We start from the raw sequence: 13,437 nt of genomic DNA, 5'->3' as shown, positions 1-13,437 counted from the left end.
ATCATCGAGCTGCAGGTTACACAATGCGTGTGTCTTTGATGTGGGCATCAGGCATTGACTGATATGTGATACATACCCTGAGAATTGAAAAATGCTTTATTAAGTAGAATTGTGGGCTTGATCACAGGAAATCATGTTTCTTTTTTTTTTTTCTCCCAACAGTTAAACACTATTAAAACTCCAAAATCATGACTGGATGGCTAAATTCATGAAGAAAGAATTTAAAATGAGGTAATGACAAAAATAGGTCTAGGGCTGTAGCTAAAAGCAAAACTTACATAAAAATAGCATTGGTGTCGTGCTTTTCAGCATTCAAAGCAGTATCACACAAGCCATTTCATTTGACCTTCACAACAACCCTGTGAAGTAGGCATGATCAGCGTTTAACAAACACAGAAATTCAGTGTGATGAAGTCTAAGTGTTTTCCCCAGCATCACAGCTGGGAAATGCAAGTGTAGGCCTTTTGACCTCACATCTGTGTTTGATTTTGAATTATTTCTCAAAACCTCTGACAATGTCCAATGATTATTATTGGGAATGACTTACATATTCTGTGACTATCCTGTAAGAAACCGTGATGACGGCTGGCATATGAATGATGCCTTCTCACACTGGGACTGCCTTGCGCTTACAAGCAGCAATTATTCACTATTGCTTTTCTGCAAAATGGGTGGATATTAAGTCCATTTACTCTGATGGATAGATTGAAGCAGGAATCTAAGCTATGTTTTTCTTTGTCACTCTTCACAGGGAGGGGAAGAAGCAAGGGTTATTTCTTGAGAGTTCCAGCTAAATGTTCCTTGTCAAACAATCAGAACAAACTCCCATTCCCTAAAGAATAGAAAGAGAAATTGCAAACGTTTAATGAAAAGACCCATGCTATTTCTTCTGAGTGTTCTAGATTCACTTCCCACAACTATATCTCATTCTCAAATAAAATATTTGGAGAGCCTAATGGGTCACAAAGTTTTGGAGAACATGGACATTAAAAAACAATCTATGGAAAGGTAAAGTATGTTAGTATAGATAAATCATAATTAAGACAGTGGAGTTTAATAGGATCCATACTTGTAAATATCTACTCAAGGGAACTAAATAGTAAGATTTTCCCCTCTATTTATACTGTTCCCATGTACATTTCTTTCTGTATCCAAAGAAATTTAGAAGGTATGGTTGTAGCTTTTCACCTTCATGTGCCAGTGGCCAAAAACAACCCCAAACTTGTCTGACTGGCTCTAAGGAGGAATGTAAGTAAACAAGGCCTGAGTAAACAAGAGAGAGACCTGCCCATCAATCACCTGTGCAGTCAAGCAATGTAGGCCATCTTCCTGGGCGCTTACAAATCAGTTCCCATCCCTCAGATAAATGCAAAATGTCCTTCCAGAAAAATGTAATTTATTATCATGTTAGCAGTGGTGAGTTAGGGAAGGAGCAGAATAAAAGGCATTCTACCTAGCAATGGGGACCCGCTGTAGTAGTAAGAAACTAAGTACCTTAAGGGACTGGGGAGTTTCCTTAAACCTCTCTGGCAGGAGCATGTATTGGCCTCTCTTTCATTAAAGTGGGTCATTTTCATCACCTTGGGCTGTTAGACTTTGGCAGGTCTGATGATGAAGCAAGGCTGCACATGCTCATAAGAAGAAATGACCTTCCCATCCTTAATCTCCTTGGTAATGGTGCAGATTTTAACCAGTATCCTGGACAGGGGTCCACAGGCACTGCAGGGCCCCTGTAAGCCACAGGAGGCTGAGGATGTGCAAGCTGGGGCCGTGCATTCCATGGCTCTGGACTTACAAGATGTCCAAGGGGAAGGCTCACACTTAGTGGCACATGGATAACAAGGAAGCCTAAGGAAAAAAAACAGACTTTTAGCTGTGATAGAAGGAAGGCAATGATGGTCATGGAGAAAAATGTTTGTGGCTAATTTTTTTTTAAACACTTGTTGCTCAAGAGAAGTACGTACTTCCGAATGTTTATTCATTCATGTCATTCTGTAGTTAGTGGAAGGAAAAGAATCAGATCAAATCGATTGGAAATCAGCATCCTAGGTTCAGAAGTATTCGATTACGTAAGTTTCCATTGGTCAATACCATTGCACTGTGGAAAGAATACCGCACTCGCAGTGAAAGGCTGGGGCAGAGACTAGCTCTGTCCTTTACCAGCTGGTGACCCAGCTAAGTCATTTAACTCTCAAGCTTTAGCTTTTCATCTGCAGAATGGAGATAATGGAAACTAAACCCACGGGATCAATAGTGATAAGGAACAAGTTGAGGGAATTATTATCTGAGGAATGGAAATTGATCAGATATTTTTCTCACTGGGGACTTAGTCATACTAATAGTGGTGGCCTAAACCCCAGCTACAAAAGAGTCCTCACTGTGTCATCGGGAAGCTTCAAAGTGGCTTCCAGCTGTCTATATGTAGTTTTTAGAGAATTGGAGTAAAAAGCAGTTCATAGTAAACGCTCTTTTTATAAACATAATCTTTCTTTGATGATTTGAGGCACTTTGGTATATGATCACAGCTCCCTAAGGTGACAGCATTGATTACCGTTGTGCTCATGTAATGTGGTTGTGCCAATTAGAAGAATGCTATGAAGAGTTCGCTGATTACTTTGGGGAAGCAGGTCTTCTTTGCAATTGCAACTAAGTCTCTGGGGTGTTAGTTTGGGCTGAGTTACTTCAAGGAACGCATCCTCCGGGTATATTTCTTATGGTTTACAAAAATTACAACTTTAATTTTTTCACTTTTCCTTTTTGATATGGAGTCTCGCTCTGTCACCAGGCTGGAGTGGAGGGGTGCGAACTTGGCTCACTGCAACCTCTGCCTCCCCCGTTCAAGCGATTCTCCTGCCTCAGCCTCCCGAGGAGCTAGAACTACAGGCGTGTGCCACCACGCCCAGTTAATTTTTTGTAGTTTTAATAGAGACAGGTTTTCACCATGTTGGCCAGGATGATCTTGATCTCTTGACCTCATGATCTGCCCTTCGTAGCCTCCCGAAGTGTTGGGATTACAGGGGTGAACAACTTTTATTTTTTTAAAAAGATGTTAAAACACACATGTGTACCCACTGCTGTTGGCATCAAGAACTAGTGACTAGATAGGGTTAGGGGTTTCAGCCTGAGAAGAATGGGCCTCCAAAGGTGCCTGGGTTGTTTTGTACGAGCTCATGAAAAGCAGATGTTCATCTCAGTGGGGAAACATCTATAATGGTCACTAGGACTATTCATCTATGGGAAAACCATTTTCTCTCTAGTCATTTTTAAAACTCTAAGAAGCTAAGCAACCTGGAAGAAATTAACCTGGCACATGGGCTCTTTAAAACAGCTCAGCTTAGCCAACGCCTCAAATTTGGAAGAGGTTACAACTGTAAGTCTTTCCCATGGCACAGCTTGAGATGGTGTGTGGTTGCCTCTGTCCAAGCTCCCCATCACTGGCCAGAAGGTCAAACAAAGCATGTGTCCCCCATTGCCAGTGGCAGTACGTGTATGCATTCATTTGCACTTCTTTGTCATAGAAGTTGTTATTTTACATACTTGCCATCCAAGCTCTCCAGAAGGCTGCGGTATGTAGTAATCTCACACTCCAGCCGGGACTTGACGTCCAGCAGGATCTCGTATTCTTGGTTCTGTCTTTCCAGGGCACACCGGATCTCTGCCAGCTGAGCCTCCAGGTTATCAATCAGACTCTGGATCTGGGTCAGCAGGGCTGTGTAGCGAGCCTCTGTCTCCGTCAGGATGCACTCCTGGGAATCTCTCTACCATGGAGGAGGAAAGTAGGATTTATAATGATGACTCCTTTAAGCCCAGGTCACCTGTGACCTGTATCATTAAAAAAAAAATGGTTTCTTTCTGACACTACTAATAGATTTCCAAGCCCTTTATTTATTGCTTCCTAATCAAATAAATAAAAAACCCAAATGATCAACTATGCTAAAATCTGCTTTCCTTGATCTCTTCCCTCTGTCTCTCTCTCTCTTTTTTGCCTCTCTTTAAGTGTTTGTTTTGTTTCCTTTTTCTTGACCACCTGATAATCTCCCACCACACTTTCCTACTTAGGAGAGAAAAAAAAATTTTGCACACACAGGCATTAAAAATGCATTACCATGGCACTTCATTCAGTGAGTGTTTCTGTCTTAAAAAGAAAGCAAGTAGTGTTTAACCATATACAATGTCTTCACCAGATCAATTCCTTTATATGTAGACTATGAAAGTTGAAACTGATGAGTAAATTTGATTCCTGCTCTATCATTCTCTAAGTCTAGGGATAATGATGGGATTTTAGGTTTTAGTAGCCTATTATTTGCATGATTATCCCAATTTTTATAGATGAGAAAACTGAGGTTCAAGAGGTTCAATATGTTGTCCAAGCCCACATGACTAGCTGGTGAAAAAACCAGTGTGGGGCAAGGTCTTCCTAAAACCCTTCACATCGGAGCATTTAAGCAGCTCTCTGCTTCAGAGAGGCATTATCGTGAGACAGAATGGCACTGGCTTTGGAATCTCAACTCTGGCTCAGACTCTTGTGACACTGGACAAGTTTCTTAATGGCTCAGGATCTCAGTGTCTCTATTTACAAAATAGGTGGACTGAAACTTACTTGGGATTGCTGGGGAAAATCACCTTAGCTCTTGGAGCCTCGTCTGTAACATTAATTAATAATTATGCCACCCCCCATAGGATTACTTTATAAATCTCATGTGATAACTTGTAAAAATGCTTTGCATATAATAAAATGTTCTCCCAGTGTTTCCCAAAGTGTATTTCACGAGTCATTAATACCATGAGATGCTCTAAACCAAGGGGGGATCCACAGTCAAATAAGTTTTGGAATGCTGAATAACCCATTTCCCCTTCTTGGAGATTCATGGTGTACATTTGCTTATTAAAGGCTTACAGAAAGGCACCCTGTTTAACCTTAGTTTAGTCCAGTATTTCCCAGACTTATTTGGCCACAAAGTCCCTTTTTAGCCATAGACCCTTTGACAAAACAAGGAATGATTGTTCTAAGAGACACAGTTTGGGAAATACTGCAACACACAGGTGTCAGGGACTGCTGCCACTTTTGCTGTGATAGGCTTGGTCAGCTTGCTTGGTACCATTCGATGCTGGGCCTGCAGGTCAACCTCCAGAGTGTTCACAGTGCGTCTCAGTTCTATGATCTCCTTTTGGCAGCATTGCTGCTGTTGAGAGCTGGTCACCACTTGCTGATTCAGCTCCTCCATCTGAAACACACAGTCAGAAACTGAGGCTATTATGGGAGGAAAACATGACTTTGAGTAAAGGGTCCTAGAAATGCAGCATCAGCTTATTGTTTTTGACTTTTCTATTTCCCCCACCTGCGCGCTGAACCATTGTTCTGCATCTTTGCGGTTTGTCTCCATGATGGACTCATAGCGACATCTCATTTCTTGTAGGACCTGGTTTAGGTCAACAGAAGGAGCAGCAGTCACTTCAATGTGAAGTCTCTCCCCAAGCTGACACTGTAAAGAATTGATTTCCTATGGGAAGAAAAAGAATGTGAAGTCACTTGGTGAACAGAGGACTCCCTTGTGTTCTTGTTTCAGTCTAACTGCTGTGATTTAGCATAATTGTGTCTAAAATATAGCCCACAACAAAGGAATACATGCTTTACAGGTGTTATTAAGAGGCTATAAAATGATTTAAGGCTATTTCAAGTAGGACTGTGTGTTTAAATATGTGCAAAATTTTAAAAAAATGAGTAGCAAGACCAGAGTTCCAAAAAATTTAGATCATTTTCAGGGCTGGATAATGGGTAAAACAGCATAAAGGTGGAATTGATCATAAGAGCTCATAGTCTCTATGGTGCAAATATGGGATTGTGCCAATATTGACTTGTACTAATGAGAGGTGGCAGAAGTCTGTACAGAGATGCCTACACACATGGGAAGACTGTAAGGACAGAAAAATTGGGTTCCTTATTGTGGAAGAGCTGGAGGGGATGATGGAAGACTTGCTTCCCCTTATGGCTCCAGATATTGTGTTGGAGCCAGTGGATTTGAAATAATGCATTGAACCAGTGGTAGTAGCAGTAGGTATTTTCAGGGCTAAACCAGAATGGTAGGTAACAGTGATATGGTTTGGCTCCATGTCCCCACCCAAATCTCATCTCAAATGGTAATTCCCATAATTCCCACATGTCAAGGGAGGGACCCAGTGGGAGGTGGTTAGATCATGGGGTGGTGTCCCCCATGCTGTTCTCAGGATAATGAGTGAGTTCTCACAAGATCTGATGATTTCATAAGGGTCTCTTTCCCCTTTGGTCTCTCTCCTGCTGCCAAGTGAAATATACCTGCTTCCCCTTAAGCCATGATTGTAAGTTTCCTAAGGCCTCCCCAGCCATGTGGAACTGTGACTCAATTATACCTCTTTCTTTTATAAATTGCCTACTCCTAGGTATTTGTTTATAGCAGTGTGAGAATGAACTAATATAAACAGGGACACCCTTTGTCAGGTGCAACTCAAAGGAACTGATGCTACTCTTAGGGGCTTAGCTTGTGATTACTCTCTTGGTTCTTTTCTCACCTCTTCGTGGTTGTTCTTGAGGCAAAGGAGCTCCTCCTTCCGAGACTGGACTTGTACCTCCAGGTCTGCCTTGCCCAGGGTCAGCACATTCAGGATCTGCTTGAGGCCATTGGCATCTGCCTCCGCCAGCTGGCGTAGAGACGCCTCAGCTTCATACCTTTAAAAACCAGACAGGAAAAGAGAGATATCTGAAAGAAGATGATGCAAACCAAGCCAAGCAGAACTCCTGTCTATATTTTACTCTGGGCATCTCACTTGGTGTATTTCTATTGAAGGTTTTATTCTCTTTAGAAGTGAAACCATTTGATAAAGATCATAACTTAATTATTATTCCCAAAATAGTTTGCTAGGGGGATCTGCATTGCTGCCCTTTGAGATGTGGGAATTTATTGTTCTTCCCCTGCCCCTAGTGGCAATGCAATGTAAGTGAAGAAAGCAGTGGATTAGAGCTCGGAAAACTTGGGTCCAAATTTTGGCTCTGACTCGTACCAGTTGTGCTTACCTTTGGGTAATCAACTTAGCCTCACTAAGCCACAGCTTTCTCACCTTAAAGGGGACAACAGCCTATTCATTTTACTAAACTATTGTGTAGGTAATCAGATGGGTTCACAAGTTAGAAACTATAGGTAATGTACACATGTGAGTAGTTATTAATCTTAATCAATCATTGAATTTGAAAGTCTTTTCTGGGCTTGTGCCAACATGGGCCGGGGCAAGAGGGTTAGTAAATGGAGGGATAATTTTGTTGAGGGCATGTTAGTCAGACTCAGGGTGAGCTCTGTCATGGATGACAGAGTTGGGTGGGCTTACTTGGCTCTCAAGTCATCTGCAGCCAGTTTGGTGTTGTCAATTTGCGAGACCAGTCTGGAATTCTCAGCCTTGGTACACAAGATCTAGAATTAAGAAATCGTACACACAAATGAAACACATACCAGGATCTCCTTCTTTGAGAACCAAGGTGCATGTGTGTGTGTGTGTGAAGTAACAGGGGAAGATGAAGTAGACTTTTGATTAATCTTCATAGTTAGGCTCAGGAAACTTGGAAAGCTTTGGAAAGTCAAATTTTCTGTTATTTTCCTAAAAGACCAGTAAAGAGTACTTAACTAGAAACTTTTAAGTATTTTTGTTGTTGTTGTTACAATATAAAATCCAGACCAGGTGCAGCGGCTCATGCCTGTAATCCCAACACTTTGGGAGGGGGGTGGATCACGAGATCAAAACCATCCTGACCAACATGGTGAAACCCCGTCTCTACTAAAAATACAAAAATTAGCTGGGCGTGGTAGCACATGCTTGTGGTCCCAGCTACTCAGGAGGCTGAGGCAAGAGAATCGCTTGAACCCGGGAGGCAGAGGTTGCAGTGAGCCGAGATCGCGCCATTGCACTCCAGTCTGACAGCAGAGTGAGACTTCATCTCAAAAAAATAAAAATAAATCAAAATAAAGTAAAATCCATCCTAAATTTATATAAATACCATGATCTACTAGAATGTCAACTTCATGAAGGCAGGGACTTTTTAAAGTTCACCAATATTTTCCCAGAATCTAGAACAATGTTTGGTCCATTGCTGTTGCTGCTCAGTAAATATTTGTCGAATGAATGAAACTGAATAAATCCAGATGTGTAGTAGCAGAATATCTCTGTGCATGACAAACTTAGTTTTGGTGTAGACACAAACCAAGCAACGTGGAGATGATAATGCAAGCATAAAAGGAGAAAAAGGTGGCGATGGTTGCAGAATGGATAAAAACTAAACTGTTTAGGAACTCATTAAAACAAAATTTATTTTCTCTGATCTCCATTTTCTTATTTTTATTTTAAAAACGGTAACGATTTGCTGTTAACATTTTTTTGGTCCTGAGTTATCTAGTTATAATGGTAGAGTATATTTCTGGAGAAAAGAAACACTAACAGATTCTTCTTTTTATTTTTATTTATTTATTTATTTTAATTTTTTTAAGACAGAGTCTTGCTTTTGCCCAGACTGTAGTGCAGTGGCAGGATCTCAGCTCATGGCAGCCTCGAGTTCCTATGCTCAAGTGATCCTCCACCTCAGCCTCCCAAGTAGCTAGGGCCACAGGCATGCGCCACCATGCCAATCTAATTTTTGTATTTTTTTTGTAGAGATGGAGTTTCATCTTGTCGCCCAGGCTGGTCTAGAACTCCTGGACTCAAGCGATCTGTCTGCCTCAGCCTCCCAAATTGTTAGGATTACAGGTGTGCGCCCACTACGCCTGGCTGGAAATACTATCAGACTCTGAATGTTGCCTCAAGATGACAGTTTCATTCAAGAGATTTTTTTTTATTCTTCAAAAAAATTTTTAGCATCAAATAAACAAAAATATTAATGTTTAGCAAATAGCTGTTGCTTGGAAACCATCAATTCACAACATGATTAAACAGTTCCTAGGAATCTTACCTTCTGCTGGAGCTCCTCGATGGTAGTGTAGTAAGACAGGTAATCAGGACATAGAACAGGGAGCTCTTTGTTACTCTCTTCCTGGATTTTAGACTCCAGCTCAGCATTCTCTCGTTCTAGCATCCGCACCTTTTCCATGTAGTTAGCAAGGCGGTTGTTCAAGATTTGCATGGTCTCCTTCTCATTACTGTTGATGCCTTCACTATACCAGCTGCAGTAATCCAGAGAGGAGCGAGCATTGAAGTTGTTTACTAGGTAGATGGGCATGCAACAAGAGCAACGGGTGGGTTGGCAGCCCTGGTCCTGGAAAATTCTCTGAACGTGGCCAGCTGGATGACGGTTGTTGACTTTAAGACCGCCACATTGGCAGCTGTTGTTAGCAGAGATGTTACTAACATTTGTAATCCTAGAGCAGCTTTGACATGGGGTTGAAGGAGAATTGGTTGTTGTATGGCCTTTGGTATCCATAGTATGTGTCTGGCTTTAGTTTGTTTCCAAGTCTGTGGTCACCAGGATGAAAAGCTCAAGCCACTTGCGCAGAGTCTAAATTCCAAGGCTCTTGGTGTTTTCCTCTTTGAAGTGCTTATATAGCCTCTCCTCTATGCGGTGTCACACAGGTGGGATGTTTTCCTTTCTCAGGTTTATATCGAATCCCATAGGAACATCTTATTAGTCTGCTTTTTACTTGCTTAAGAAGAGTTACTTGTCCAATAAAAATGTGCATTTAGGCTGTTACTAAGTTATTACCCATCACAACTACTACTTGTCTATAGGACCCAGAGCTTCAAATTATGTCTTCAAAAGGAACTGTCCAAACAGCATTCATTATTAAGCAGGTGTGATTATATTAAGCTCATTATGTTCCTGTTGACCTCTTCACTTGGCACTGAGCTTAACCAGGGAAGAGTACATCCTTCTTTTCCTTTCTTCTCTAGAAAAGGGAAACTATTAATGTCAAATAATTATTGGTAGACTGAGAAATCAGAAATCAGTATTTTAGTTTGTTGTGCCCAGATGCTTTCCCCATTTTCAGTGTCAGGGCACTGTAAGTATGAATTAAAATGTTAGTCTTTTAAAAGGCTTGTCTTAAAGATAATTGCTTGATTTATGTTTCAGCTTTCCATAAAATGTGATGAAATAAAATAAAATATAAAATAAAACAAAAGCCACGGGGAAAAGGTAGGATTTGATTGCTGATAAGAAATTTCTTGGAAAAGAGACTGGCTGTCTTTCAGTTTTCCAAAGCCCACATTTGTGTTTGCTCGTGGTGTTACCTTAGCTAAAAATTTGTCAGTGTTGATTTATACTGGATGTTTAAATAGGATCCATCGAAAGAAAGGGTGTGTTTTCTTTCTGAGTAAATATTCCTCAGAAAGAATTCTTTTATTCTTTATTCTTTCTGAGGAATACTTAGCATTTTCTTAAGAAAGTTACTTGTTCCTAATCCTTTATAGAGGCTCTAGGGGAACATCATTTTCTTGCCTTTTCCAGCTTCTAGAGGCTGTCCATATCCTCAGCTAGTTGCCTCTTTTCATCCTTTTTTTTTTTTAAAAAGAATATGAGATTTGTTTATACTTTAAGTTCTGGGATATATGTGCAGAACACGCAGGTTTGTTACATAGGTATACACATGCCATGGTGGTTTGCAGCACCCATCAACCCGTCATCTACATTTGGTATTTCTCCTAAGGCTATCCCTTCCTAGCCCCTCCACCCCACAATAGGTCCAGGTGTGTGATGCTCTCCCTGTGTCCATGTGTTCTCATTATTCAACTCCCACTTATGAATGAAAACATGCGGTGTTAGGTTTTCTGTTTCTGTGTTAGTTTGCCAAGAATAATGGTTTCCAGCTTTATGTCCCTGCAAACAAAAGACATTACCCCATCCTTTTTATGGCTGCATAGTATTCCATGGTGTATATGTGCCACATTTTCTTTATCTAGTGTACCACTGATGGACATTTGGGTTGGTTCCACGTCTTTGCTATTGTGAATAGTGCTGCAATAAACATACATGTGCATTTGCCTTTATAGTAGAATGATTTATAATTCTTTGGGAATATACTCAGTAATGGGATTGCTGAGTCAACTGGTAGTTCTAGATCCTTGAGGAATTGCCACACTGTATTCCACAATAGTTGAATTAATTTACACTCCCACCAACAGTGTAAAAGCATTTCTGTTTCTCCACATCCTCCCCAGCATCTGTTGTTTCCTGACTTTTTAATGATCACCATTCTAACTGGCCTGAGATGATATCTCATTGTGCTTTTGATTGGCATTTCTCTAATGACCAGTGATGATGAGCTTTTTTTCACATGTTTTTTGGCCGCATAAATGTCTTCTTTTAGAAGTGTCTGTTCATATACTTTGTAGATTTGTTTTTTTCTTGTAAATTTGTTTAAGTTCCTTGTAAATTCTGGGTATTAGCCCTTTGTCAGATGGATAGATTGCAAAAGTTTTCTCCTATTCTGTAAGTTGCCTGTTCACCCTGATGATAGTTTCTTTTGCTGTGCAGAAGCTCTTTAGTTTAATCAGATCCATTTGTCAATTCTGGCTTTTGTTGCTATTGCTTTTGGTGTTTTAGTCATGAAGTCTTTGCCTATGCCTATGGTAATGGTATTACCTAGGTTTTACCTAATACCTGAATGGTACTACCTAGGTTTTCTTTTAGAGTTTTAATGGTTTTAGGTCTTGTGTTTAAGTCTTTAATCCATCTTGAGTTAATTTTAGTATAAGGTGTAAGGAAGGGGTCCAGTTTCAGTTTTCTGCATATGGCTAGCTAGTTTTCCCAATACCAGTTATTAAATAGGAAATCCTTTCCCCATTGCTTGTTTTTGTCAGATTTGTCAAAGATCAGATCGTTGTAGATGTGTGGCATTATTTTGAGGCCTCTTTTCTGTTCCATTGGCCTATACATCTGTTTTGGTACCAATACCATGCTGTTGCGGTTACTATAGCCTTGTAGTATAGTTTGAAGTCAGGTAGCATGATGTCTCCAGCTTCGTTCTTTTTGCCTAGGATTGTCTTGGTTATAAGGGCTCTTTTTTGGTTCCATATGAAATTTAAAGTAGTTTTTTTCTAATTTTGTGAAGAAAGTCAATGGTAGCTTGATGGGGATAGCATTGAATCTATAAATTACTTTGGACACTATGGTCATTTTCACAATATTGATTCTTCCTATCCATGAGCATGGAATGTTTTTCCATTTGTTTCTGTCCTTTCTTATTTCCTTGAGCATCTTTAAACCCAGGAAGAGCCACTTGAACCTATCTCATGGTATGTGAGAAAAAAGTCTCTGGTACAGACTTCTGCCTCCCTCTTCCAAATTTAAGGATCCTTGTGATCACACTGGGTCCACCCAGATAATCCAAGATAATCTTACTACTTTAAGCTCAGCTGATTTGCTTTTCTTCCCATTTGCCTTGTAGCCTAACATATTCAAAGGTTCTGGGATTAGGACATGAACCTCTTTGGGGCTCATTATTCTGTGTATCATAGAATGGAAGGGGAAAAACCCATAATTTACAGTAGCCCCAACAAATATAAAATATGTAGGAATAAAGTTAGAAAGGTACAAAATCTACATGAGTAAAATGTTAAAACATACTGAAAAACAGAAAACTAGAATAAACAGAAAGATATTTCATGTTCTTGGAGAGAAAAATCATATGCATTATTAAAAATGTTAATTGTCTCTATTTTAATTTAACTTATGATTTGATAAATTAGGTATGACAATTCTGAAGTTTTATGAGTACAATTAAACAAATAGGAATATCCAAGAATATCCTGAAAAATAGTGTTTCCGGATACTAAAATATGTTTTAAAACTTCAGTAATTAAAATAGCATGGCATTGATGCATAGTCAGACAGACCAACAGAATATAGAGAATCTAGAAATAGATTCCCAAACAGATTGAAATTTAGTACACGATATGTATGACATTTAAAATCAATGAGAAACTGGGCATTGTGGCCTGTACCTATAGTTCCAACTGCTCTGGAGGCTGAGGCTGAAGGATTACTTGAACCCAGGAGTTCAAGTTCAGCCTGGGCAATACAGCAAGACTTCATTTTTAATAAAATAAAATAAAATAAAATAAAATAAAATAAAATAAATAAAAAATAAAAGCCATAGGGGAAAAGGTAAACCATTATATGTACTTTGGCGACAATTCTGTATTCCTTTTGGTGGGGGGCACGGAATGTTGAAACCATACTCATTCTTTATAGTGGGACAAACTACAAGTAGATCAAAGATCCAAATATGAAAAATAAATAATACATATGCTAAAAGAGGATAATTATTTTATAAATTTGGAGTCCAAAGACTTTTCCAATGATGACTCAAAATTAAGAAACCATTAAAAACTTATACTTTCGACTCCATAAAATAACAGTGTTTGAACTTGTGCTTGGACGAAAAATACGACCTGTAAAACCAGAAGACAAGACGATAAACTGGGAAA

The 13,437-nt window shown here is 39.7% G+C and overlaps 2 protein-coding genes across 13 annotated transcripts in view; one reads left to right on the top strand and one right to left on the bottom strand.

Moving 5' to 3' along the window:
* The window catches only part of LOC103793320 (guanine nucleotide-binding protein G(i) subunit alpha-2-like), a 154,682-nt gene extending 150,743 nt beyond the window's left edge, over nt 1-3,939 (top strand). For all 10 annotated transcript variants that reach the window (XR_013535681.1, XR_013535680.1, XR_013535679.1 and 7 more), the window contains 2 exons: nt 163-231; nt 3,642-3,939. The gene's annotated coding sequence lies outside the window, so the exon portion shown is untranslated. The remainder of the gene's footprint in view (nt 1-162; nt 232-3,641) is intronic.
* On the bottom strand, nt 79-9,527 carry KRT39 (keratin 39). Of its 3 annotated transcripts, none has more exons than XR_620325.5 (8): nt 8,966-9,527; nt 7,357-7,439; nt 6,547-6,703; nt 5,340-5,501; nt 5,100-5,225; nt 3,538-3,758; nt 1,495-1,848; nt 79-832 (listed from the first exon to the last, which is right to left on the bottom strand). XR_620325.5 is itself a non-coding variant. In XM_035300580.3 (8 exons), exons 1-7 carry the CDS (start codon nt 9,431-9,433, stop codon nt 1,590-1,592), a joined length of 1,476 nt encoding a protein of 491 aa, XP_035156471.2. In that variant the 5' UTR covers nt 9,434-9,508; the 3' UTR covers nt 79-832; nt 1,581-1,589. The 3 variants fall into 3 exon arrangements, 2 of the variants coding, with proteins under 2 accessions (XP_035156471.2, XP_078229752.1); XM_035300580.3 differs by having other exon boundaries at nt 1,581-1,848; nt 8,966-9,508; XM_078373626.1 differs by lacking the exon at nt 79-832 and having other exon boundaries at nt 1,377-1,848.
* Between the last annotated feature and the right edge of the window lie 3,910 nt (nt 9,528-13,437).

This window comes from Callithrix jacchus, chromosome 5 (assembly GCF_049354715.1).
Source record: "Callithrix jacchus isolate 240 chromosome 5, calJac240_pri, whole genome shotgun sequence".
Lineage (NCBI taxonomy): Eukaryota > Metazoa > Chordata > Mammalia > Primates > Cebidae > Callithrix > Callithrix jacchus.
Note: the sequence above shows the minus strand (reverse complement) of the source record. Positions and strands in the feature narration are given on the sequence as shown.